This window comes from Xiphophorus couchianus, chromosome 5, assembly GCF_001444195.1.
Source record: "Xiphophorus couchianus chromosome 5, X_couchianus-1.0, whole genome shotgun sequence".
Taxonomy (NCBI): Eukaryota; Metazoa; Chordata; class Actinopteri; order Cyprinodontiformes; family Poeciliidae; genus Xiphophorus; species Xiphophorus couchianus.
This window is the reverse complement of record NC_040232.1, coordinates 9,548,656-9,576,555: the sequence shown is the minus strand read 5'-3', so window position 1 is coordinate 9,576,555 and position 27,900 is coordinate 9,548,656. Positions and strand designations below refer to the sequence as shown.

Below are 27,900 nucleotides of genomic sequence, written 5' to 3'. Positions count from 1 at the left end.
TTCTACTTTATTGTCATCGTACATCTTAAAAAAAAACTTTGTTGTAGAGTTGGCTTGAGTTGAAAGTTCAAATAAATAGCAGTAAGGTAATCAATCTCAGCTATGGAAACCCATGGAGAGCATTGGTGGAAAAAAAAAAAATCCAGATTAATGGATAAAATTAATAGATAAAATCAATTAATCGCCCAGCCGTAAAGTCTGGTTATTGTGGGCCTGTTGTGTGGCAGATTGGGTTAGTGGTCCCAGATTTTAAGACGGGGGACTGGAGTGTGTTTGCAATTTGATTTGCACTCATTTTATTCAATATTGTTATGAATCACTTCCATCTGTGTCGAGTCAAAGAAAAGAAGGACAGTGGAGATTTAATCCTCCACTTTCTTCTCTTCACTATACATAAATATGTCATTTATCTGTTCCAGAAGCTGAACAATGACAAGGAGCAGGCGATGAAGAAGAGGAAGAAGATTGAAGTGAACTGTGTGGAAGAGAAGAACCTGACGATGAATAAAGTAACGAAACAAGGGTAAGAACTATTTATCTAATGTGTTGTTCAAACAGGACATCATAGGGACCAAATGCTCTTGGTGTTTAAAAAATTAGATATACATTTTAAATTTATATTTATGTCTTATAAATGACAAATGCTTATAAGTGATGGGATAATGTTTATCAAAAAATCAATGAAGGAAGCTTGGGGAGTCTGTGAACCATCTCATAAGTTAGTTTATTTCTTTTTGTTGCCGATTTGTGTCTTCAAATGTAGCCACAGTGGAAAAGGGCCTGGAAAATTAGTCCAGAATAAAAAGACGCACATGTTTTTTTTCTCACTGCCTGAAGTTTAATCAAACCAAACTTTTCTTGTTTTAGGTCAGTCAGAATTATCAAAATTATTATTTTTATTGCTGGAAAACTTGACGAGAATGTCTTTTTCCTATATTTTTTGTAGCTTTCTTCAGAACCAGAAGTTTATATACAGAATGACTGCTGTCTCTTTAAACAGCGAGGGAAAGCCCAGATGATGATGATGTCATCACTTTAGAAACTTCTGATAGGTTAATTGACGCATTTGAGTCAATTGGAGGCACACCTGTGGATGCATTTTAAGGTCACATCTGGAACACAGCATTTTCTGGTTTCTCACGGTTGGAAATTTGAAATAAACAAGTCAAGATATCGGGAAGAGAATTGTCTGGTTTATCTTTGGCAACAATTTCTTGATCATTTATAGCAAAAGGTGGATCTGCAGCTAAGAAAACATCAGTTTTTGTAGATTTTCAGCATGTGAACATGGCAGCCCTTTCTATTTAACTTAACATCAATACAGTTCGGAGATAATCTGTTTGCTTTTTGGATTTACTGGTTAATCCAAAAAACAAGGACATTGTTTTTTATTTTACAGAATTTGAACCAGGTGAAGCTAAAACTATACGAGTTCTTGGTTGAACACAGTTACAAATAGTTTTTAAATCTTAAATGCAAAATGTATACAGCTCTGTAAAAAATTAAGAGTCCGCTCCACTGAACCCCATTGAAAACCTCCTGGTCATTAAACCAAATACTGATTTCTGAACTCTTACTGAGTTAAAACATTAGTATTGTTGTTTCTAAATGAATATAAGCTTATTTTCTTTGCATTACAGTATTTGAGGTCTGAAAGCACTGCATCTTTTTCATTATTTTGACCATTTCTAATTTTCTGCTAATAAATACAAAATTTTTGCTAGAAATTCCAGAGACATGCTGTCAGTAGTTTATAGAATAAAACTACAAAGTTCATTTTACTCAAACATAAACCTATAATAAGTAAAATCAGAGAAACTGATAGTTTTAAATGATCTTTTAATGTTTTTCCAGATCTGTATATGTACAGTTTTAGCTTAATTACTGCTCTAAGTGTGTTATTCTTGCAACAAATGGCATTTTTTGAGTCTGTACAGTCCACTTAATAACTAATTAATTACTAATTTAGTTGACAATTATTTCAATATTGATAAATCACAATTAATCCAATTAATTGCTTCAGCTGCAGTAGAAACATTATGAAACCTTTGCCTAATGAGAATGTTTGTTTAGCTAAAACAGCTTGTTGAAATAACTAGAAAACTGTTTGTTTTTTTATTTTTTTTTGTCTCAGAATGCTTCACATTATCATTAATTTTTTCCCTTAAATGGACCATTTTTTTTGAAACTCTGAATGTTATGTGGGCCAGTGCAGATACACATGGTTCCTTTGGTTGGTTCTTTTGACCCGATGCTCTCTGACTTGGTCCTCTGCCGCTCATGAATGCTGACTGAGGCTCGCTCTGAGCTGCTGTGACAAGCCAGCCACCTTCAGGAAAATTCTCTATTATCCACACTTAAATATGCTGAATACTCTGAGACGTCAACACTCTGAAAACATCTTCTAAAAATAGCAGCAGCCATTGTGGTTGTGCCATTATGAAACAGATGATATTATATATGTGTGTGTCAGAGAGATGGATATTTGAAAGCGAGCTGCACGCTAATCCCCCACATTCCCAGTAGCTCTCTGCTTTCCTCTCGGTTGCTTTTGTCAGCGCGTGTTGAGTTCTCGGTGCACACGCTCCTTTCTTATCAGGACGTCTGAGGTCAGCTGGTGTATTTGTTAAAATTTCACAAGGAAAACTGCAGCAACTCGGTTGTCAGACTTCACAATAGCCACTCAGATATCATGGTTTGCTCAGGGATTGAAATGGGGCTTGGTGTTGCTCACTTGTGGGTGTTTTCAGCAGGAAACTTAACTTTTTAAATGGAGTTAAGATCCGGTTTGACAGCTTTCTGCCTTTTGTACATAAAAATTAACACATCAGCATAAATTAATGAGACAACTGCTCCACGTTTAGGCATAAATTTTGAACAAAATATTGCATAAAAGTAGGGCTGAAATGATTAATCATGACAGTCAACAAATTTAGTAATCCATTAAATGTTAACTGGAAAATACAGACTCAAAAAAAGACAAATTTCTGAAATAACACAGTCAAAACTGTGCAAACATTTTATATTTAACTTAAGAAAAAAAATCTTTGTCTGTAAATAAGTTCTACCCAGAGTATTAATACTTAAAACGGTCTAAGTATTAATCCCAAAAATACTTGTAGTATTACTACCAAAAATAATAAAAAAAGATCAGCCCTACACTGTTTCTGTTTGACTGTATTAAGTCAATCAGAAACAGATAATCTTTTCATATGTTGATCTTAGAAGTATTTTTATGCTACAAATGATCAAGCCTACATTAAATGCAATAATACAGCATTTTAGAAAGTAAAATGTTTGTTTTCTTCCTTAAAAAAAGAATCATTTATTTTGCATTTTTACACATTCCTAATATTGTATAACATTATCTTTAGTAGTTAAAAGAAAAAAAATTGTTTTATCCGATTAATCGTCAGAATAATTGATTAATCGATAACTAAAGTAATAGTTAGTTGCAGCCATATGTACGTTTTTTTAAAATACTAACTCAAATTAATTAAAACTTAAAGACTCAACACTTTCCAGCACCGTCTTCTGCAGCATCTGTGTGACCTCATCTATATCTGATTTAGCATTGCTTCATCATGTCATTGTTTACAGCCTTTAACTTCCCAAAACATTCAGCTTCTGGCCTGTATGCTACCATAACACATCTGTTTCTGTCACTGAATAGCTGCTGAATGTTTGTAATTGTCTTGTTAAAATCTCAAAAGCAAAAGAAGATGGGTTGGACTTAGTATTTGGAGAGATATTGTGTTTCAAGTGCCAAGCATTCATGCTGCACGTATATTTAGTGAGTTGGAAGGACTCTCACTGCCTTTAATGCTCACACCCGATAGCATCACAGCTAGCATATTTTTAGTAGCTGAGATGGTAAAAGGTCATGAAGCACGGTGGAGAGATCGGGCGTTTCCATTAAAGGAACATTTTGTAGGAAACAGTTTAGTTTCTCTGGAGGCATTTTTACCTCTTGAGTTAAATGTTTGTTTAAAATTGATATGATTTTATTATAAAGCTCTTGTATTTGTATGAATTTATCCTGACAATATTGTCTGTATTCTGCTAATATTATGACTCTTTGTTAAAAAAATCTCTACACTTTGTCTACGTGTAGCCAGATATCTGGGAAAATTTCTGTGCATTTTGGTTTTACATCCATACTAAAACTCAGTTTAATATAACTAAAAACGATTATTTATAAAAACTCAGACCAAAGTGAAGATTTGAGAAACTTTGCCTCTATAGATGGGGAAATTAAGATTCAGGGTCTTTTTCTTTACAGCCTGGAATAAATAATGCGCTGATATAGACTGCAAAAACACAAAATCTTACCAAGTATTTTTAGTCTGGTTTCTAGTGCAAATATCTTAGTACACTTGAAATAAGACAAAACTACCTGAAAAGTAACTTTTTAGCAAGATACAGAGGCTTGTTTTCAGTAAATAATTCATTAATATTAATGAAAAAGTACTGGCAGATTATTTAACATTTTTCCCATATGTAAGTTAATTTATCTGCTAATAAATCAAGCACTTTATCATCAATTTTAATGAATTATTTACTTAACAAAAGCCTCTGTATCTTGATGAAAAGTTACTTTTAAATTAGTTTGTCTCATTTCAAAGTTACCAAAATATTTGCACTAGAAACTAGACCAAAAATACTTGGTAAGATTTTGTGTTTTTCCAACTGGCATTGTCTTATGTGTTAATAATTTTATATTTTAATACACTAGGGAAAAGTAGTTTAAACTATTTATCTGTCCACACAAATAAACTTCCTGGCATCATGTTTAATTCCTAACAGGAAGTTCTGGTTGTTTTGAAGCAATCTGATTGGCTGACATAGCTTCTAGCTTTGCGCTACACTGCCCCTATGGGTTTGGCATGCTTAACACAACGCTGAGGTGCGTCTATGAGCGAGTTCATGTCAAAGAAAACTTTTCTGAAACCAGTCTGTTAGTTTTATTGTAAACAATGTGGAAGTGTTTTTTATAAAGACCCAGCTGTGTGTGTAAGGCCTCAGTTTGACCTTTATACTGTCATACTGTGGATTGTTAAAGTTTCAGCTCCCCTGCTGTTGACTCCAGTTTAATAAAATACATCTCTCCTCATAGCTGCGGTGGCAATATGCAGTTTGCAATTGAAGCACAATCACACTTGTTCTCTAAAAACAGTGTCTTTCTCTCCGCTACTTTAATTATAGAATCAGTTACCTCAGCATATTAGGCAGCATTGAACTTTTACTGTTTCTTTAGCTTTTCATTTAATTTAATTTGAGTGTATACTTTTTATTTTATTTCCATTAATGTTATATGGTTTTTATCCTGTTTCACTAACTACCTTCTTTAATTTTATGGTCTTTTAAGTGTTGTTTTTTTTTTTTTTTTTTTTACTGTTTTTTTTTTTTTATGTTTAGCATTTTGTTGAACACAGCCACCAGTTCCTAAACAACCAAACTATTGTTTTGATTAATAATATAAAGATAGCTGCAACTAACAGCAGAGTATTCTTTAGTGGAAATATGTAAGCCTGTCACAATGAGAAATCAATTAACTGAACAATAAATTAAAATGAGCTCAATTTCTATTCTGATGATTAGTACTTTTTGAATGGCAATTCTTCTTAAAGAGATGCTGTAATCCACTTTATTTATTCAAATTCAAAAATATTTTACTGATCATTTTACTGAAATTAAATAAAGCCAAAATTAAATATGGTTTCCGTTGTGTGTGGTTTTTATTTCTTTTTTATTTGAGATTTTTAAAATATCTTCCAGTTCTAGTCTTAAGTGTTCTTTACAAATTTAAAGTTTACTGGTCTTTGAGAGGATGAACTTGCATTATTATGCAATCATCAATATAATACTTGAAAATGGTCTCAAAACAACAATATTATCGTTTATCGCAATAATTATTCAGACAATTTATCGCCCAGAAAAATGTATTGACAGGTTTACAAACACAAGCATTCAAGTGTTATTTTATTTATCGAAAAACTGATTGTAAAGCACACTTAAAGCTTCAGTAACGTTTATAAAATAAAATTTTTTTAAAATACATATTTGTTAAAACTATTACCATGTCAATCAAACTCATGTACTCGCTGCTCAATATACAGAAGGCGGAGAAACAACTTACCATTTATCCGCCACCATCGGTGGCTATGCTAACTACCTTGAGCATAGCCTAGCATTGAGCATAGCCTAGCAGTCTCTGCTAGCTGCAACATAGCATAGAGTAAAGGAAAAAAAAATGAGCAGCTACACACAGAGGGTGATTGACGGCGTTAAGACCCGCCTCCTGGCTCTAATTGGTTTCTCGTTAGCATTGGGATAAGGCGGAAGAACTTGATTTGTTTCACAGACTGTTAGTCTCATAATTATACTATCACAACATGGTCACAGTGTCAACAAATATGTAAAAAAAAAAATGAAATATGAAAAAATCTGTTGGTATTTTTCTCAAATAATTTATTTATCATACTGCTAAAAACAACGTTTTACATTTTTTAAAATTTCACAGAGTGACGACTCTCAACCTCCAACGACCAGAGAAGAAGAAGAGAAAGAAACTGATGAAGGACTCGCTGTACCTGGCGGCCATGCTTCGCCGTTTCACCCGGGAAAAAGAAGAGATAAAGAAGCGAAATCCCAGCATAGATCATCTCCGTTTGGCAGCCGGTACTGCCAGCAAACCCCCAAACCCCGGCAACGCCACCCAACTCCCGTTAGCCTCCAACTCCACCCACCTTCAGGGCGGTGCGTCCACCGGCAACCTACCGCTCACTGACCTCACCTCTGACCCCGCCGTGATGTCACTGCTGGGCTCCGCCAACGAGAAGGAGCTGCAGGATCTCCTGGGAGATCTAGACTTTAGCTTGTTGGACACTGACCAGCAGCATGCCGTGGTGACAGCCAGGGAGAACGGCATTATGGGTATTGGAGTTCCCTCCTCAAAAGCAGTGGGAGGAAGCGGCCAAGGACGAAGCCTGGCGTCTTCGGGCGGGTTGTTTTCTCCGCTGCCTGACGGACTTCCTGCTCCTCTAATTAAACGCATCGAGGACCTGCGGGCGGTGAGTCAGCTTCGGTCTTCTGGTGGGCGGCTGCAATTACCCATGAAGCCTCCTCTGTGGAGTTGAACCGAAATGCCACTCGGCTCTCAGAGATTCTCAGAATGTTCATTGTTGCTGTTTATTCCAGTGGGAATAATCTCCTGTGAAGTATCAGGAAAATAGGGCTTAAAGCTGAAGCCCTTCGGGGTTTTATGTAACTAAGCGAGGACTCTCTGCGCCTCACGGAGGAGTTATGCTCTCTCCTAGATCCTCGCATCCTTTTTTAGATGTAGGCGAAGGATTCACAGAGAAAAGAGACAGAGGTGAAAAAGAAATGGTGCGAGGAGGGCGAATTAAAAAATTCAGAGTTTTTCAGTCGGCATTGTTTTGGTTATAAATTCTTTTGTGCTTACAGAGGAAAAGTGCTCCTCATATAAATAGCATTATTGCAATTATTTTTCTTTGTCCGACCACGTTTATATTTAGAAACTGGACCATATGATTGCAGATATTCCACAACAGTGTTGCGTCTTTGTCCTCTCACAATCTCACCTGCCGATACAGACAATGCGGCTGAAAAAACAAAACTTGATATAAAAACCAATATAGATAATTATCGATTAGTTTCTCGGTTTATGCATCTGAAATACTCCCAAACTTGTGGTGTGACTTTTCCTGTTTCATCCACAGTTTTCACTCCATACCACACTTTTCATTTATAAGCAGTTATGAAGCGAAACCTCAAACTGCTGCTGTGTCAGTCACTCAACAGATTGTTGCTAGGCAACCAAAGAACGAGTGAGTTGCTAGGTAACCAAAGAATGAGTGGCTTTAGTTGATTCCACTAACTTTAGTTAGCTGACTTTGAGAGGTTGAGCGGCTAAAGTCTTCCCTCTATTTTCCTGATACTCTATCAGAAGTATTATCTATTGATATTGATCACATGTCTCTCACAATATTTGTTATTGATTTATTGTCCAGCCCTAATACCTAATATTTTTTCTCTCTGAAAAGTCACTAAATAAATCAACAAAGCTGCTAAACATCAACATGGGGTTACAGCAGAAGAGCCATGAAGCACAGAATATTTTGGTATTGATCCACTACCAAGTAAATACAGGGCCAGTATTGCTGATACTGGTACTTTTTTGATCAAAGTTTGATTTATCATAAAATTTCTATCCTTTTTTTCTTTGTTTGAATTTGGACAAAGTTTATATGTGTCTACATAACACGTTAAAATGACAAACAATAACAAGACGGAAAAAGCTTGTGTTGTTTTTTCCTAACAAATTCCTAAATAAAGTTAAAAAAAATAATTTTTTAAAGCAAATCAAAACAAAATCTTTTTTGAGATAGAGTTAAGAAACTACAATACAGAAATGAAATAAAATTTCAAGAGGAAATCTGAAACTTAAAGTACTGAATAAAAATAAATGCATATTTGTACCAAAATAAATATTCATTTGTGCAATAATATATATTGTACCAAGATAAATATTTTGGTACAGTTGAAATAAGACATAACTAACTTACGTAACTTTTCACCTAGATATAGGAGATTATTTTATATCGATAATTTCTTTAGATTATAACGAAATTTTTTCCATGTTACAAGTAAAATAATCTGCCTTTAATTAATGGCAGATTAATTAATCAATGTTAAGGAATTATTGTCTTAAAAGTGAGTTATTTTCATGGGATAGTAGTCATCTGATCGTTTTAATCACGTGTCAAACTCAAGGCCTGTCCACTTTACCGGTGACTATTCAGAGGTTCATTATTTGAAACGTGTCACGTGAAGCGCGTTTCCTGATACGACTGTGTGCTTAAAATGTAAACAGTAGTGCTGTGTGCTGACTCGGGCTTTTCCACCACAGGCCTCGCGGCAGTTTGATCAGGAGGGCAGGAAGAAATTTTTCACCCTGGACATGAATAACATCCTCCTGGAGTGAGTAGGACAGCTTTTAAATCACCGTCGAGTCCAATTGCAGCTTTCCTCTCCTTCCCCTTTTATCAGTCCCTCTCAGTCATTTCCAGCAGATTTCCCCCGCCGCCTCTCCTGCTGTCTTCAAGTGTTTTGTTTTCTCTCTGTCTCTTATTGTCTGTGGTAATGACTTATTATGTCTCTCCGTTCATCCTCCTCTACCACCTCCAGTCGTTCTTCCCTCATCCACCTCTTCATCTCTCTGTTTTTTAGTTTTTGTTCTCTTTCTAACCACCTTGACTTTCTGTCAGTATTGAGCTGCAGGTCCAGGAGCAGCCTCCTGGGATTCGCTCAGACATCTATTCGCACATGGAGGCGTTTGTGCCGTGCAACAAAGAGGCGCTTCTCAAGCGCCTGAAGAAGCTCAGCCTCAACATCCAGGTGAGCAGAAGGAAGATTGTGCAAAGTCCCCGGACATTTTCGGATCCAGAATGTGATTAGCAGTCGGTTGTTCACACCGCAGCCTTTGTGAAAGCCTGGTGTTGTCTAAAAACTGGATTAAAAAAGACTGCAGCTGCTATAAGAGCATATTGAATGACATTTTTGCATTTAAGTAAAATGTATTAATGAAACTCATATTGAAAATTGTCATAATAAGCTGGTTGAAGTTATTTTTTGTTTTAACAGATTCTTAAAAATAAAATCAGCTTGGCCGTCACGTAGAAAAAATAAGTAGAAGTAAAAGATTTGTTGCTGCTGCTTAAAGCAGCAACAAATGGATCTAAGCCTCTGACTGAAGACAGTTTCATGAAGATGATGGTCAGGGTTGTTCATAATTTACTACATACCACAAATTTTTCATTTAACATTAAAAATGCAATGAAAATACAATAGTATACCATTCCTTTAGCCAAAACGATGCCACTTGAGAAGATATTTGCAGTCAGAAGTTTGTTTTTCTAACTTGAATAGAAAATGTATAATGTAAAAAATTTAAAATGTTTTGAAAAAAAGTCCACTGCACTGAAAAGCATTGAAAGCCTCCTGGTTTTTCCACCAATTATTGATTTCTGAACTCTTCCTGAGTTAAAACATTAATATTGTTGTTTCTAAATGAATATGAGGTTTACTCAAACATAAACCTATAAAAAGTAAAATCAGAGAAACTGATCATTTTAAGGGGTCTCTTAGTTTTTTCCAGAGCTGTATATATATTTGTTTGTACAGTTTGGACTCAATTACTTGTTGTTCTTTGAGCAATTAGCCTTTTTTGATTTTGTATACACTAGTTAACAATTAGTACATTTTTAAATTAGCTGACGATTAATTTCAATAACAGATTCAGTGCAGTGGGCTCTTCAGTGTTTTCCACAGCTTTATTTTGGTACCTGCTGATTCCAAACTTCTCGGTTCTCCTCGTCCTTGTTGCCGTTTTGTGCAGCTTCCTGCTCCTCCGCCATGTTCCCTGTTTGTTGTATGTAAGGAGCAGGAAGTGGCTCTGCAACCAGGCTACATGACGACGTTCCTAACGCATCATTAGTTTTCCTCTTTCTTCCTCCATGCACCTTCTGCTTCTCCTTTGTCACCTTTTGCTGTTTTCTCTCGTTCTCTGTATGTCAGGACGACCGGCTGCGCGCGCCTCTGCTGAAGCTGAAATTGGCTGTTTGTAGCGCGATGCCTGAACAGATTGCAAAATATAACATGGAGTGCATGGCCAAAGTTGCAAAGTAAGTAAATCTCTCTGGTTTCAGATGATGTGCAGCCCCGACTTCATGAGTTTTATTTTATTCATTTTGAGCTGAAGTAAATCCCATTCATTGGTTTGTTGCCACTAAACCTTTTTTAGGAACTTCGTTTTCTGGGGCAATTTTGAGTTACTCTACTTCCACTGCATTTTATTTAGGTGAACTGAAATATTGGGGTTTGTGCTTGATGGAGGGAAGTTACTGAACATTTCTGATTTGTTACATTTTCTTGTTTATCTTTGCTAAAACTCCTCTGCAGCTCATTTTCTATCAGCTTTTGACTTTGACATATTTTAAATTATCCACAAGTACATTTAAATTAAGTAAATTTAGATCATTTATGCTTCAAAACAGAAATAAAACACAATTAAAAGCCACTAAATTGAGGCTTATTAACAGATTTAAATCTGAAAGAAATCAGGGAAACACTTGCTGCTGTTTGATTTATTTAATATCTGCTAATATTTCACATTTTCTCATAGTTTTAAGGGATTTTAATTCAGTTAAGTTCTTTTTTTTGTTTTCAAATGTCACCTTGTTTAACCTGGATTAAACAAGACTGACAAATTAAATTTGTTTAATTAAATTAATGTAATCATAATGGTAGATTAAATTTAATTAAATTTAAGGATTCAAGGATTTTTTATTTTCTTGTTTGTGGTACGCAATTTGGACTCGGGTCCCAGATTAAGAAATGTTTTACACAAATAAAATAAAATAAATAGTAAAGTAATTTATGTGATATATATAGATATATATTTAAAGAAGTGTGTAAATAATTTGAGATGAAGCTGAATTAGAATCTAATTTTAATATAATGCTAAGCTAAGTTGACGACTTTCCAGCTGTCATTCTTACTGAACATGCACATGGTGATGGTGGAAAGAAACAACTCCCTTTTAACTGAAAGAAATCTCCATTTTGTGCTGTTTGAAAAGATGAACAACTGGTTTGGAATAGGTTCTGTTGGACCAGTCAGAGCTCTAATATATAAACTTAATGTTATTGTTCTTCCTGATAATGAAGTAATAATAGTAATAAAAGCGTTGACCGTTTTTAGTTCATTGTAAAAAAAAATCTGAGGTTTGTGGCTTAAGAAATATTGAATTGTAATCTCTTTCAGAATTCCTGTTAATCTGCATGTCGCAGCCTTTCGTTCCAAAAAAGCGAAAAATAAAACTCCAAGAAAGGCTGTGGGTGGTAACAGGTGGCTTGGGATTTGTATGCACTTTGACTTGATTCATTTATTGCAAAAGTAGAAATAAAGGTCTTGTAACTTAGTTGAAATGAAAAATAATCTCAATTTAATGTTTGAAGGTGTAAACAAAACAAGTGTAAATAAGTGTTCAAGTGGTCAAAAAATCATTCTACCAAAACCTCCCGTCCAAACCAGACATCCACCAAACAATCCACCCAGCACCAAGCACCCGGTGTGTTCTTAATTACTCAAATTGGTGGGAGGGTCTAACAATTAACAAAGTAAACTAAACAATTCCAAATATAAAAATTAATTACAAATTTTGATTCTAAATTAACTTAAATATATTCCAACTACCCAAAGAACAAAACAAAATTGGTAGAAATTATAAATTACAAAACCTTAGCATAAATGGCCACGACACTGCATTAAGATGAATCTTTTATTTGTGCACACACAAAACACTTCAGAGATAATTTGAGTGTTTTCAGCTCCAGACACATAAAATACTGCCACGAAAATCCAAAAGACACATACAGTACAGACCAAAAGTTTGGACACACCTTCTAATTCAATGGGTTTTCTTTATTTTCATGACTATTTATAAGGCAAGAAATCCCACTTATTAACCTGACAGGGCAGGTTGACCTATGAAGTGAAAACCATTTCAGGTGACTACCTCTTGAAGCTCATCAAGAAAATGCAGAGTATGTGCAAAGCAGTAATCACAGCAAAAGGTTGCTACTTTGAAGAAACTAGAATATAAGGGGTATTTTCAGTTGTTTTACACTTTTTTGTTTAGTGCATATTTCCACATGTGTTATTTATAGTTTTGATGCCTTCGGTGTGAATCTACAATGTCAATAGTCATGAAAATAAAGGAAACTCATTGAATTAAAAGGTGTGTCCAAACTTTTGGTCTGTACTGTATATCTGGCCTTTTAATTTAATTTAAATTAATTTAATTTAATTAAACTAATTTTATTTAAATGTAATTCTTTAATTTAAGTTATCTAAATTAAAGAAATTAAATTCTTTAATTGTATCACTTTGTAAGAAATGGGTGTAAATTCAACTATCACCAGTTTAGGTGTATTTTTTTATGATTTTTTTTTTCTGAAATTCCTGACTTCATGATTGAAAAGGAATAGGCTTTATGTTGTTTTTCTTAACAGTACAAATGAATTTATTTTAAATTTATTACTATTACATAATTCCACAAAGTTTGATTATTTGTTGCTATATTGGTCTGATTTTAGTGTTTTCTGCTCATGAATGAAATCATAAAACTACGTCTAAATGGTTTTTACAAGCATTAATAACTATTTGTCCTTTGCAACTGGAGGCTACCAGATTAACAGATGCCTCTTAGTGGTGATGCGTTTTTTAATTTTATTTTTCTGTTTAAACGTAACATCAGCCCCACCAGGTGCCTTTTCTAACAAACCTTCTTGAAGCCAACTTGCTAAAAATTTGTCCCGTCCGTGTTTTACAGGCATCAGTCGGGGGAGGGGGATAGGAACGGCTCAGAAGAGGAAGATGACGAGAAACCTGGAAAACGAGTGATGGGACCTAGAAAGAAGTTTATCTGGGACGACATGCTCAGGTAATGATCGGACATCGTCTCACATCCGCTGTGTCCTGATCCACGTTTAACTTTATGCTTTATTTGTTCCACATTTTGTTAGTCAGCCTCTATTTCCTGATCTGTCTCGTCTGCGCTCATTATGAATGTGATTCAGATCTGCTGTGTGGGGAAAGAAAGAAAAGCAGAAATTATGAACTGATGTTTTCCAGTTAAAAATCCACGAATACGCTGCAAAAACACAAAATCCTTCCAAGTATTTTGTCTAGTTTCTGGTGCAAATATCTTAGCACACTTGCAATAGGACAAATCTAACTTATAAGTAACTTTTCAACAAGATTTAGGAGCTTATTTCAAGTAAATAATTTTTTAATATTGAGGAAAAAGTCCTAGTTCCGCTGGCAGATTATTTCACTTATAACAAGACATTTTTCCCATTTTATAAGTGAAATAATCTGCTGGTGGAACTGGTATTTTTTCACCAATATTAATGGATTATTTGCTCAAAACAAGCTTCTATATTTTGCTGAAAAGTTGCTTGTGTGTTACATATTTTTTTGCAAGTGTGCTAAGATGTTTGCACCAGAAACTAGACAAAAGTACTTTTAACTATTTTGTATTTTTGCAGTGTATTCATAGATTTTGTTTTATGTTTTATTGTAAGTGTAATAAGATATTTTCACTAGAAACCACCCAAAAATACTTGATAAGATTTTGTGTTTTTGCAGCGAGCGCTTCTCTTTTTACCTTTACACCCGTTTGCTGTTTCTTTTTAAAAAATGTTGACGTTTATCCGATAGATTTTTAATGTAAGCTTGTTTTAAGCATTTGCAGACTTTGTGATTATAAATCCAAAACATTTGAATGTGGATAAAGTGGGAAAAACAAAATAATTTGACCTGTTTTCATACCTCTATTGTAATTTTTCATTTTGTGAACCTTGCCTTCATTGAAAATCTGTGCCGCCTCTGTCATCATGTAATGAAACTAAAACCTTGAACGTTGATTTGAATGTGACGGCCTTGTTTGTGCAGGACGCTGCTGTGCAACCTGGTCCGTGTCAAGCTGAGCTGCTATGAGATGGAGAACCAGTGCACTCTGTCAGTGGAGGACTACCTCAAGGCCTTCTTGGAGAACGAGGTCAAACCACTGTGGCCCAAAGGCTGGATGCAGACCAGGTCTGAAAGTCTGCGTGTAAACGAATGCTAACATGTTTGTAACTCTGCAAATCCTTTAACCTGGTAGATATTTCACCAATTTACTGACAGTTTTTTGGACTTACTTTAAAAACAAACAAATTACAGCTCTGGTAAATATTCAAAATACATATTTTAATCTATTTTAACTCAATCTGAGTTGTAGTAAGGATGTCTTGATCACTTTTTGTCCCTGATAACGATCTGAATCAATAAACAGACTGATACGACATTAAAGTCGTTGCCATGGATGTTATAAAATTACTTTAAATGTGCTGATTAATTAACACAATGCATTTTATTGGGTGTTACATTTGCGACATCAGTAGTGTGATTCTTCTTCCACTGAACTTTCTTCATTAGTTTTTTTGTTTTTTTCTTTGATCGCTCGGTTTATTGGCTGGTCAGACATAATATGCTGCTCAAGCATGAAAGTGCTAGGCTAATGTTAGCATGTTTCCTCTGTTTTATTGGTTAATTTACTTTGTAGATAATTTCACTTGTAACAACTTTTAATTATTTGATAAATGGACAAACATGCAGCTGCTTAAGCTGTGTTTTAGCTGCTTGCTTTTTATTTTTACATAAAAACCCACAAATCTCCGTTTGAACTTTGTCCCTTCACTTGTTGAGACGGTATGTTTAATCTTCTCTCCATGTTAAAGTGTCATTGTCTACAATCTCATTGTTTATTCCTCATAGTTGCTTTGTTGTTGTTTTTAATTCAAAGCACAATCAGTGCAGATTTTGGATGACTGTAGTTTCCAAGTTAGCAGTATGCTAAGGTAAAGCATGAAAATGGCAACAACTGGTGCTAACAACCACTTAGCGACCAGTTCAGAGAATGTGTTGTAGAAAGAAATTAACTTTCCAACATTTAGTTTTCTCATTTTGATGCAAATAAAGATGTGCTTCAGTGTAAAACACTGTAACTCACTGTAAATGGAGGAAATTATCAGATATAAATAGTTTATATTGGTAATAAGCAGCAAAAGATTTATCCAATTTTCATTGTGATGTTCACGTCACGTGTGGTTTTTTTTTACATTTTATCTTACAAATCCAGTTGATCTATAAAGCATATTTAAAAACAACAACTTTTGAATAAAACACAAACATCCAACAAACATTTACGAGTCAAAATAAAACAAAAATAACAAAAGAGCAACGGAGAAAAGGTTTAATTTTTAAAACAGGCCTTTAAAACTGAAAACCAGGAAGTGAGGATGCCTAACATTTAAAGGCATTTTGTTTGAAAGTTTTGGTGCTATTATAGAAAATTGTCAATCTTCTTGTATTAGTTTCAACTTGAGGTTTTGTGAAACTTGAAGTTTTTCACTTTTTTTAGCTTTATTTGTCTTTTTTGTTTGTGTTTTTTAGAATTTTGCTCAAGGAAAGCCTTGCAGTTCATGGTCACCTCACTGGAAACCTGTAAGTATTCACTGCGTCACTTCAGACAGTGTGAGTAAAAAATGTAGGCTTCTTTGATGTTTTTATTTTTATTTCTTTATGTAGAGTCAGAAGGAGAGTGGTGCCAGGACCCAAGGCCAAAGCCAAGGTGAGCGGCCATTCTGCTCTTTACGTCAAATCACGCCGGTGTTTTCTTGTGAAACGTGAAATGTTGGTGTGAAAGCAACAGTTTGACTTCGGTTTGGCCGTGTTGGACCCTTAAAGGGGCAGTGCTATGTAAAATCAACTTTTTTTTTAACTTTACCTCATGTTATAATTATGTTATTCCCTCATCAAAACATACCTGGAGGGATGCTTTGATTCTTTTATTGATGTTTGAGAAATCCTTTAATCTCCATGGCAACCTGTGTAAATCACCTGCGTGAACTTAGCACCGCCTTTGAGAGTGGAAACTTCAACGATCAGCTCCTTCAGACTAGCCAGCAGCAATTAGTAAACACCGGGAAGAACTGCACATCAGCTCATTACTCAAGCTCCTTCTCGGTGAAACGCTGGTAAAAGCGTTGTTAAAGGCTCGATAGAGGAGCCATGTTGTGATGACTTCCTGAAGGCGGAGATTCAGAGAGAGCAGGAATTTTTAAAGTCGTAGTAAAAGTTTTGTAAAAATATTTTTTTTAACATATTTGTTAAAACGCTTACCATGTCGTGACAGTTTGAGACAGATGATCTGTGAAAAGATTGATCACCTCCAAGTCCTCCCTGAAGAAATGCATCGCTCCCAATCAAAAACAACCAATCAGAGCCAGGAGGAGGGCCTTAGCACTGTCAATCAACCTCATATACTCGCTGCTCAATGTGCAAATGGCAGAGAAGCAACTTATTGTTTCTGGAAAATCGTTTATCCGTCATCATCGATGGCTATGCTAACTAGCAGAACGTAATGATGGGAAATAGGGTGGGGAGAAGAACATTGTCACACAGGCATGATTGACAGCGCTAAGACCCGCCTCCTGGCTCTAATTGGTTGTCTCATTTTGTACCATCACGACATGGTTACAGTTTCAACAAACATGTCAAAAATACATTTATGTAAAAGTTACAAACTTCAGCGATAAAAAGACAGAGGCGTTAAATTATGAAGTCATGTTTAATATATGTGGCATTTTTATAACTGAAGGTAATGTAATTATTTTTTTGTGCTAAACATTATTATATTTGGCTGAAAAACATTTAACACCATCACTTTAAAGGACCAGTTCAGACTGATTGGCTGCTTCAGGCTTTGAGTTTCTTCTCCTTCTCCTGTAGGACGGTTTGTGGATCAACAAGCTGCCTCTCACTATGACCTCTAACCTTGCTGTGACCTCTGCCCGCCAGCCCCTCCTCATGGCGTCGCCCCCGGAGCCTATATGTCTGTCGGACTCTCTGGACGAGGACCTGACCGCTCCGTCTCTGGATTCCATCTCCCACGCTCTGGCGTTGCTTAGCAACGCCTCCAAGGGCCTGGGCCTGGCCGACAGCCCCATGTCACCGCCCCCCCTCCAGATGCCCACCTCCTCGCCGCCGCCCGTCGCCCCTCACTACCCCGCCGTCTCCCAGTTGGCCACCTCGGCTGCATCCACGTTGCAGCAGCATTCCCTGGTGAAGGCGGACCCCACTCCTCTTCCTCCTCCTCCGGCTGCCTCTGTTGGGAATGTATCAGGAACATCTTCCTCTACCTCCTCCTCTTCTTCTACTCCTCCTGTTGTCTCCTCCATGGTTCGCTTGCACACCCCCGGCCTCTCGTTGGCCTCCAGGACTGCAGATTGTCACTATGGGCAGGTGGTGAAGGGCTGCCTGGCTCAGACTCAGAGACACGTTACCATGGCAACGCCCAGTCACAGGCCAGCTGCAGCAATGGGGAAGATGCACCCGCATCCTTCTCCTTCGCCTCCGAAGCAGCGGCCTCCGCCCACTGCTTCCCCTCTGCTGCCCCCTCACCAGAAAGGCTTCACCTGCCCAGCAGGGATACTGGGAACATTGGGAACACTGGGAGGCGTTTCCAAGAGCACCGTCAAACCCAGCGGCGGCGTCAGCAGCAGCAACGGCGGCGGCACCCTGAGCGGCCCCGTCCAGCCGCCTTCCTCCTCCTCGCCTTTGTCGCGCTCCAACTCTACATCCCACCACGTCCCGCAGTCGTTCCACCCGCCGTCCCCGGCCCCCTCCTCCTCGCCGTCCCCCACCTCCCAGAGTAAACCCCAGTCGCACCATCACCACCAGGCCAACTTCATCACGCCCATGCAGGCCACTCTCACCAAGTCGTCCCTCAGCAGCAACTCGTCCCCCATCATCAAGCTCACCCCTCGGCCCCCTGTGCCCACGCCGCCCCCGTCTTCCTCCCCGTCCCCATCATCCTCGCCGTCACACCAACTCTCCCATCAGCAACACCAGTACGCTTCCAAAACCCCCAAAACCTTCCGGACTCCCTTCAGCGTGTCGGGCGGCGGCCCGGTGAAGCCGGTGCCGCCTGTCAGCTGCAGCTTCATCCAGAAGCCTCAGCCGCCGCCCAGCAGCAGCGCCAACAGTAAGGGAGATAAAACTCCGCCCTCTTCCACAGCTTCTGTCTCGGCCAATCAGAGGCAGAGGGTCTCGGTGGGCGGGGTCATCCAGAGCTCTAAGGCGGGAAATGGCTGGGCACCTTCAGGCACTCTGGCTACGTCTGCTACAACGTCGCATCTCTCACAGGTCAGTTTTTAAACCAGTCAAACATTAAAATGACAAAAAATTAGAAGGTTGTTCATATATTTTATTGATTTTATAATTAAAGTTCATTTTTTGCACGTTTTTGGGAATAAGCTACTTCTAAAACCAGCTGAAGCAATGAAAAAAGTAAACAACCAGCCATTTTTTGGCAATAAGTTATACTGTTATACTGCCTTGAACAAGTTAGGAGAGGTTTTTGGGCTTAAACAAAACATGATCATTTCATTTTTTGCACAAAATCATTCTCAGATAAAGAGGTTTCAGTCTGCTCAGTTATCCCTATTTTGAGCTGTTTTAGGGCCTCCTTTCACTTTAAATCCAAATAATCTGCTGCTGGCCACGCCCCCTAACATTGACGCTTACACGTGAAAATGGCTGCAAACAGATGCACAATTAAACAACTGTACATCTTTGCAAAGCATTAGTAGAATCTCCTGCACAACCAACGAGAACTCAGCAAGTGGTTTGTGGATGGTAAGTCAACAACAAAACACTTTTCTTTTCCAGCAGCCATTGTACAGCGGAAAAACCAGCTGACTGAACATCCTGGAGCTTAGATTAGTTTGTTAGGAAATCGCATAGTACCTGCTAATTGTGACTGAATCGGTAGGATTTTGAAACCGCTGATTCTCCACACAACAAAAAACATTAGTTTATTGCCAAAAAATGACTTTTTAAAGCACTTTGCATCCATTTTCAGAGTAAAAATTGCGTGGCAGGAGCTTACTTGGATTTAAAGTGACAGGAGGCCTTAAAACAGCTCAAAATAGGCTGAACTGATCAGACTAAAACCTCTTTATTTAAGAATGATTTTGTGCAAAAAAATTTTATAAACATGTTTTTTTAAGCCCACAGACCTATACAAAAAAGCACAATTAGTTACCTTTAAAATTACATTGAAAGAAATACACACAAACACACACAACATTTTTCTTTATCTACCAGGTATCTGCTGCAGGCTCTCCTCTCCTCACCAACCACTCTGCTCTCCCTCTGGGCTTCGGCATGATGGGAGGTCTGGTTCCCGTCTCTCTGCCCTTCCAGTTTCCCCCGTTACTAAATTTCAGCGCTCCTGGAGCTGCAAGTGCAGCTAGCATGGGCTCAACCCCCAGCTCCAACTCAGGATACCCTCTAGCACAGAGCGACCTAATGGGTGAGTGAATGCTCAGCTGATAAAAGTCAATAAAAATGGATCTATTACTGAAAATATGAATGAATGAAAATGCGTGGAGACATTATCATAATAAAGGATCCTCCTAAGGGCGAATCTGTCCAGAAAGGAAGATCCTGTAGAAACAAAGCCATCTGCAGTTCTCTACATGCCCAGCAGGGGCAAAGTTGACATTATTCAGCATGTCTTTGTTATGACAACTTGTCATTAACCAAGAAATCATGACCTGACATAAATTTGTTATAAAAGTATTACTGATTAAACGTCAAAAATTATGTAGCTTTATGCTAATAAAGCTACCGTTTAATCAGTAATACTTTTTCAAAATCTGATGTCCTGCTGCTGCTGACAATAATTTGATCAAATTATTCAGTTTCTAATGGATGAATGTAATCAAAAACAGACTAAATGATCGCTTCTTAACAAGCAGAAATTATTATCCATATGATGATGATACCTGTGAAACTAACGATGTACATTCTGCTTTTAAATGTACAATTTTCCATGAGTTGGGGGTGTAATGCAGAGAATGTGTATAAGTGGGACTAATTAGTTGCTTAACAAGCAGCGTAGATGTGTTGATGTTAGCAGCTGCTCCATCTGCAGACTGAGCGGCTGCAGCTGAGTAGGTGGATGAACAAAGACAACATCTGTTTTTCCTGCAAGTACCGGTTTAAGATCAGAACCCAAATACCTTTGATACTCGGTCTTGCGTGATGTCACGCCTGCTGGAGGGCAAAAAGCTGCTGGCAGAGTAAAAACGATGATTAGCATAATGGGTTTTAGCTGTTAAGTTCTCAGTATAACACGGTGAACCTTAAATGTCCGCCTTATGTATAAAAGAAAAAGGGACGCCGTCTTTTTCTACTGATTGTCAACACTACGGAGGATCAGGAAAACGTTTTAGTTAAGTAAAAATAGCGAGGAAGAGGGGAGTAGTTCAGTTATACTAGCTTGATTTTGACAACCGTAACATGTAGATGCGATGTGGAATCCGGTTTGTTACGGTTCACTTACAAAATGTTAAAAAAGGCGACCCAAACACCAACTCTGACAGATCATCAGTAACGCAGGTGTTTAAATTGGCTAATCTACCACCGCAGTGTTAGCTTAGCTAATAGCAGCGGAAGCTAATCTAAGTACCGAGTTAGCTAATAGCAGCGGAACCTAATCTAATTACCGAGTTAGCTAATAGCAGCGGTAGCTAATCTAATTACCGAGTTAGCTAATAGCAGCGGTAGCTAATTTAATTACAGAGTTAGCTAATAGCAGCGGTAGCTGATTTAATTACCGAGTTAGCTAATAGCAGCGGTAGCTGATTTAATTACCGAGTTAGCTAATAGCAGCGGTAGCTAATCTAATTACCGAGTTAGCTAATAGCAGCGGAAGCTAATCTAATTACCGAGTTAGCTAATAGCAGCGGTAGCTAATCTACCACAACTATCACTTATTAATATTCACAAAATAAACATCAAGCCGAAAAACATAATACTGCAACGTACTGAATGTTATGTCCTTTCTGTGGGAAATGTTTGAGTGTTTGAGTGTTTGTTTGTGTGTGTGTGTGTGTGTGTGTGTTGAATACCGATACATAAAGTGGCGTTGTTGTCAGTTTCTATGGCAACGAGTCTGCGTGTAGCGTAACTGACGCACAGAGCGGAAAATAATTGGTTTTGAGTTTTACTTTAACGGTTTTCTGCATTATTTATGTCTTTGCTGAGGCGCTGAATTAGTAACTCCTACATCTCCAGGTTTCAATAAGTGGACGGAGTTGTTTTGAGAATCGTCCTTTTGCCCTTTAGCGTTGTGCGCATGCGCGAAATTTCCGGATGTAAACAATAACATGCAACGTGTCATGTTAAGCATCAAACAGGATGTTTAGTCGTCTGCGAGGCATTATTCCTATAAAATAACCTGAGTTTACCTCAAATTAACTGAGAATTGGGTCATAAAATGGTAATAACTTTCATATTTGATAACTTGACAATACTCTCGGTCTCCGTTTATTTTTTGCAGAAGTGCTTCCACTCTGTGCTGCAACTTTCCACCCATTTATCACATCAACCCTAAACTCCATCTGGCTTTGAGCCACAGCTTTATGTTGTTTAATGTGTTTTCATCTTTCACACGCTGTGGTTCTTTCTTTTCATTTGTCCTCCCTTCCCTCCTCAGATCTGTATAAGAGCCTCCAGTCAGGGTCGCAGGCTGCCCTACCTCCTCACTTGCAGCTTGCTTTTTCAGGTAATCTGCCTCCTATTTTTTAATCCTACCACCTCTGGTCCCCGTCTGTCGGTGTCGAATCAGCCTGCTGCTGTTTTGATTCTCAGCATGTTAAACGTTGCAGAAGTATTTATCACAGTTCGTACAGGTGCTTGAAATCCTTGAAAATGCTTGAATTTCAATTCGGTTGGAAAGTGCTTGATTAAAAGTCTAAATGTAGAAAATGTTTAACAGTTGAAACCAGATATTTTTATTCACTTAATAAAAACAGAAATTTTTTTTCTCACTCCCCAAAGTTAAATTAGACGAAACTCTTTTTGTTTTTGCTTAGTTGGAATTACGAAAATGATTTCTATTTTCTAAATGTCTGAAAACTTAGCAAGAATATTCTTTAGAGATTTTTTTTGTAACTTTCTTTGAATAATGTTTAAGCTTTTAATTTGAACAGGAAAGTCATTTACCTTAACATAATTTGTTTGTATTGTTTCAAAGTAATTCATGTTTATTATTCCTAATAACTGACTTACTGACCTGTGTAACATAAATAAAGGTTATCTTACATTTTATGTGTTAAACAAAGTTATTGAAATTGTGGGATTTCTTTTGTTGTTAAATTAAACCGGTCAGGGTAAGAGAAACACACAGTGTAATATTTTAGTTGATCTTGGTTTACCTGGTGTACAATACAATCACAAAGCATTATTAATCAATTATATCATATAATAGTGAGTTGGAACTGTCTCTGTAGTTAATTTGTATTATTTTTATCTCCAAATGAGGTGCTGGAAAAATTTGAAACTTACCTTGAAAATGCTTGAAATGTGTTTGATTTTCACTGTGGGAAAAAACACAGTATGAACCTTGTACTGTACTGGTTTCACTAGGTAATTATTTCACTTATAACAAGACATTTTTCTGCTTTTAACAGCAAAATAATCCGCCAATGGAACTAGTACTTTTTCATTAATATTAAGGATTTATTTGCTTAAAACAAGTGATCATTCCTTGCTGAAAAGTTACTTGTAAGTTAGCTTTGTTTTATTTCAAGCAGATAAACAGTTTTCCTGTAACTGCAAGTTGTTTCTCCATCATTAGCAGCGTGTTCATCAGGATGATTGACAGCGCTAAGCCCCTCCTCCTGCCTCTGATTGGTTATTCTTGACCAGGAGCTGTTAATTTTTTTTGAGACGACAATAACAGTGCAGGGAGGAGGAGTTCAATATTTGCACAGATTATTTTTCCCACAACATGGTGACACTTTTAATATGTAAACAATATGTAATTGTAAAATAAAATTTTATAGTGCAGCTTTAATGTTTCTGCTGAGTTAAAATCTTTGCTCCTTCCTCCCAGACTCGAACCAAAGCCAGAAGCGGAAAACCCACTGACCAATAAGAGCGCAGGAGGCGATGGGCGACGTCACATGCTGACCAATCGGAAGCCTCCGCTCCGATGGACTGCCAGGAGGAAGGGAGGGGGCGGAGCTCCAGCGTCTCCTTGGTTACAAACCTGAAGGAGGTTGAGTTTCTCCTCCCTACGAGCGGTGGCGGCGGCGGCGGCGGCGGCGGCGAACCTAGACCGAGTGAATGAGGAGAGCGCTTCCTTTTGTTGAGTTTTTATTTTTGTCGACATGTTTACATATGACTGACCTCGATCACTGTGGAATGAGTGTGAAACGGCGTAGAGCAGCGGTACGCTCCATTTTATGATTTATATTTAAGGAATATGTAGTATTACAGGACGCTTCTTATCACAAAGGAAAACAAAACAAGAAGAGCAGGAAATGATGTAAGTTTTTCTGTTTTTTCTTCTGTTGATCGTGGGAATCGTCGTGTCCGTTTCTCTGCTCCCACTGATGACTGTTAAGTAGTAGCTTAAATTAATACTGATAAATTATTTTTTAATTCACAGGGACAAAACCATGAGTGTGAGTGCTGAGGTTGACTTGAATGTGTGTTTGTACATAGAAGAAGAGCATATAATACTGTTAATTTCTATCCAGATTATCATCTAAGGACTCGTTCCCCTTTCACAGTGACGAGCAAGCGAAGGTTGACGGCCGTCTCTTTGCTCAGCGTGTTTTTGGTGCTGTTTAGTCACACTGGACCTTTTTTTTTTCCTGGATTACTAAACAAGAAGAAGACGACAAAAACTTGAATTGAGAAAGTTTAACGATCCTCTCTGAGCGGAGGAAAATGTTTTTTTTTTCTTTGTGTTCACGCCTGTGAGCGCGCGGAGGAAACAGGATTGTAGCCTACTTGAATCTTTTGTTTTTAATGTTTCACTGCTTACTTACTCAAACCAACTTACTATAACAAAACGCCTTAGTTTGTATCGAATAAGTATGAAAAAGATCTATGCAGGACTGAAAAAGCTCAATGCAAAGTGCAAGTCGTCGCGTGGCTTTCAATCTACTCAGCTCGTCGGCGGTGGGATTGTTTTACACGACACTGTTTCTTTCTGGCGTGTTCACATGGAAAACAAAGTGAAGTTTACAGTTTAAAAGTAACTTTTCAATACTTTAACAGTTAGCCTCCATGTGTTTATATATTAGCTACATGCTAACCCTGCTAACACCTGCCATCTTGCCTTGGTGATGAGTGTTATCAGATTGTTGTGGAGGAATTAGTGTTCTTTGTGTCATGCTGCAATATCTCAATCAGATTTAAGTCCAGACTTTGACTAGACCACTGCATAGCCCCAAGACACTTGAACTTTAAGCTGCAAACTAATGTCACAATAAGCAATAAATCAATTAATCGCATGATAAATTAAAATGAGTCGGTAGAGATGCTAGTTTTTAATATGGTGGAAAAGTCGGCATTTTGAGAATGGTGAAGACGTTGGTTTGCACTGCCTGCCTCTTTTGCCTGTTTTCCCTGTCGAAACTGAATAATTGTTTTTTTTAATCCAGTTTTGGTTTCAGAAACTTCATAATCCATTTTAATATTGTTGTTTTGTTTATTTGGAATATTTAAAATGTTTTCCAGTTAAATGTTCTTTACAAATTAAAATAATTTTTATCTTTATGAGGGCGTACTCACATTAATATGCCATTATTATTATTATTATTATTATTATCACTATATTAGTTAGAAATAACTAATTTAATTTTGAAACTAAAAATAGTTTCAAAATGACAATATTATCCTATATGGCAATAATTTCTGGGACAATTTATTGTCCATCAAAATGTAACATGACAGGCGACTAAAGGTCAGATATTTTGCTGACAAGAGCAAAGAAAATAAACATTTTATTACCTAAAATGCAACAACAGCGTTCCTCTAGTGAACGTTTAATCATTTGTAGTAAAGGATGCATCTGCAGTTAAAAAATATTTCTAACATCAACATGTGAAAAACCCAACCATTTCTGCTCGACTCAACAGTAATACAGTTTAGAACTGATCGGTTCATTAATTACTTTATTAACTGGTTATTAATTGGATAGTAAAAGATACTGAACAGGTTTTTAAAAATAAATTTGTAAGAATTTGAACCAGGTGAAGCTAAACGATGCTATTTGATTCGCGGGAAAACCAAAGGTCTTTATTTTAAATGCAAAATGTATATATATAATATTCTGTAGTTTTGACTTTATTGCTGCTCAAATGGCCTTTAGAGTCTAAATACTTCAGTTAACAATTAATCAATGACTAAATTAGTTGATTATTTCTCTAATCGATTCATCTAGATTAATCTGAATGTTTCAGCTGCACTGCTGGCAAATAAAAGCCAGGTTTCAGGGTCCTGAAGCCCAGACTTCAGGACCCAAGCAAACATATTTCACAGTTTGTGAGTTTTTTGTTATTTTTTCAAAGCTGTCAATTTTAAACCAGATGCAACACGAGACAATTTGAACAAATTTAGCTTTGGTCCGGTCAATCTTCAGATTAATTTTCTAAAGTTTTCGGCTTTGAAATGTTTCTAACTACGCTTTTTTTTTTTTTTTTTTAATCAAGTGTCTGTCTTGCTGAATCATGAACTTTGACCTTAAATGAGGTACGAATTTGTCTTATTTAGATTTTTATTTTTATTGAGGCTCGCAGGATTAAACTTCACTTTGCTTTCTCTGAACACTGGTAGCAAAACCTTCCCTCAGATGAATACCTCCGTTTACAAAATAAACGTTCTTCCTGACTGTCTGCTCACTCTGTCCCACCCTGCCCATCGTGTGTGTGTGTGTGTGTGTGTGTGTGTGTGTGTGAGAGAGACCAGCCGCACCAAGAAAGACGCCAAAGATTGTTGTGTTGTATCTCGTTGTGATGGGGTGCTGCTGGTCTGACTGTACCTCTGTGACTGTTCTCACATTTCCATGTGAACCCACCGCGTGTCTGTGTGACCCTTGACCCTTGATGTGACTTCATGTGACCGGAGCTGTGGCTGACATTCTTCTACATTGTGCTTTTTTGGGGAAAGAATGGCGGTCTGTGTTCATCTGGTTACTTAATTTAGTCTTTTTTGTAGCTTATTTTTGTGTCTATGATGAAATTAAAACAGATGATTTTCATGAGACGGTGCGACTCAAACTTTATTCAAACCAACAATTTCAGCCTGATTATGGTGTTTATCTTCAGTAGAACATGGCAACCCGACATGTCCAGGTGGGTACCAAGCATATATTTACTGCACATTAAAGGTGACATATTGTTCTTCATTGAACTGGCTAGGAAAACGAAACATGTTTGTTACATTTTGCATAAAATAATCTTTTCATAATGAGATTATATTCTGATCAATTCTATTTTGAGCCTCTTATCACTTTAAATCCAAATAAGCTGCTGCTGGCCACGCCCCCAATTCAATGTCTAAATTCAAGTCAAAATGGCTGCAAAAAATGAAATATATTTATACAACCATCCATATTTGAACAGCAGAAGTGGAGCCTCCTGCTCAATGAACAAGAATGCAGCAAGTGGTTTCCGGATAGTAAATCAACAAAACACTTTTCTGTTCCAGCAGCCATTGTACAGCACATACAGAGGTGAAACCAGCTGATCAAACATTCCTGGAATTTAGTTTGGGTTACTAGGCAACAGGGTAGCTTTGCTGGGGTTGCTAGGTAACGGCACAGCGCCTGTTAAATGTGGCTTTTTGAATAGCAAAAACCACTGACTTCTTGCAAAGCAAGAAGAGTTTTTCATTTTTTAGTGTTTGAGCTGGTTTTCAAAGCAAGCTGGGACATAAATATAAACACAGATACGTACAAAAAGTTAACTTTGTGTAATACGTCCTCTTTAATACAAGCTACTGTCACTAAATTCTTGTTTTTTTAGTGTCTTTGGTAATCAATTAAATCCGTCTGATGGTTGAGAGGAAAAAATAAAAACAGAACGGCATCACAGTTACAATGACTATGCTTTATTTTTCCTTTTACAAAACAGAAAGGGGGGGGCAAAAAATTACCGTCTAGAAATACAAGATATACAAGAAGAAACGAGAGAATTCGCAGTCGAACGAACTGAATAATGACGGGAGGAGAAGAAGAGGAAGAAGTTAAAGCTTCCAACCAAACGAAATCCTGATTCTCACCAGGAGTGAAGCCATAAACCTGCAGGGCGAACGGGGAGAGTTCGGCATGTTGGTTAATACTGTGATACTGATGCTGATGCACTGTGATATGACTCAAAACACAGCAACAAAAACAGAGGA

At 37.3% G+C, this 27,900-nt stretch overlaps 1 protein-coding gene across 3 annotated transcripts in view; it reads left to right on the top strand.

The window, feature by feature from the left end:
- The window catches only part of LOC114144380 (ubinuclein-2-like), a 33,520-nt gene extending 6,757 nt beyond the window's left edge, over nucleotides 1-26,763 (top strand). For 2 of the 3 annotated variants that reach the window (XM_028017134.1, XM_028017132.1), the window contains 13 exons: nucleotides 420-523; nucleotides 6,524-7,073; nucleotides 8,933-9,003; nucleotides 9,291-9,420; nucleotides 10,600-10,706; nucleotides 13,418-13,528; nucleotides 14,542-14,685; nucleotides 16,084-16,134; nucleotides 16,219-16,261; nucleotides 17,422-18,837; nucleotides 19,801-20,008; nucleotides 22,199-22,267; nucleotides 23,600-26,763. In XM_028017134.1, the coding sequence (XP_027872935.1) occupies nucleotides 420-523; nucleotides 6,524-7,073; nucleotides 8,933-9,003; nucleotides 9,291-9,420; nucleotides 10,600-10,706; nucleotides 13,418-13,528; nucleotides 14,542-14,685; nucleotides 16,084-16,134; nucleotides 16,219-16,261; nucleotides 17,422-18,837; nucleotides 19,801-20,008; nucleotides 22,199-22,267; nucleotides 23,600-23,634 (3,039 nt within the window). In that variant the 3' untranslated portion in view covers nucleotides 23,635-26,763. The remainder of the gene's footprint in view (nucleotides 1-419; nucleotides 524-6,523; nucleotides 7,074-8,932; nucleotides 9,004-9,290; nucleotides 9,421-10,599; nucleotides 10,707-13,417; nucleotides 13,529-14,541; nucleotides 14,686-16,083; nucleotides 16,135-16,218; nucleotides 16,262-17,421; nucleotides 18,838-19,800; nucleotides 20,009-22,198; nucleotides 22,268-23,599) is intronic. The other variant, XM_028017133.1, reaches the window with a different exon arrangement.
- Nucleotides 26,764-27,900: the final 1,137 nt, after the last annotated feature.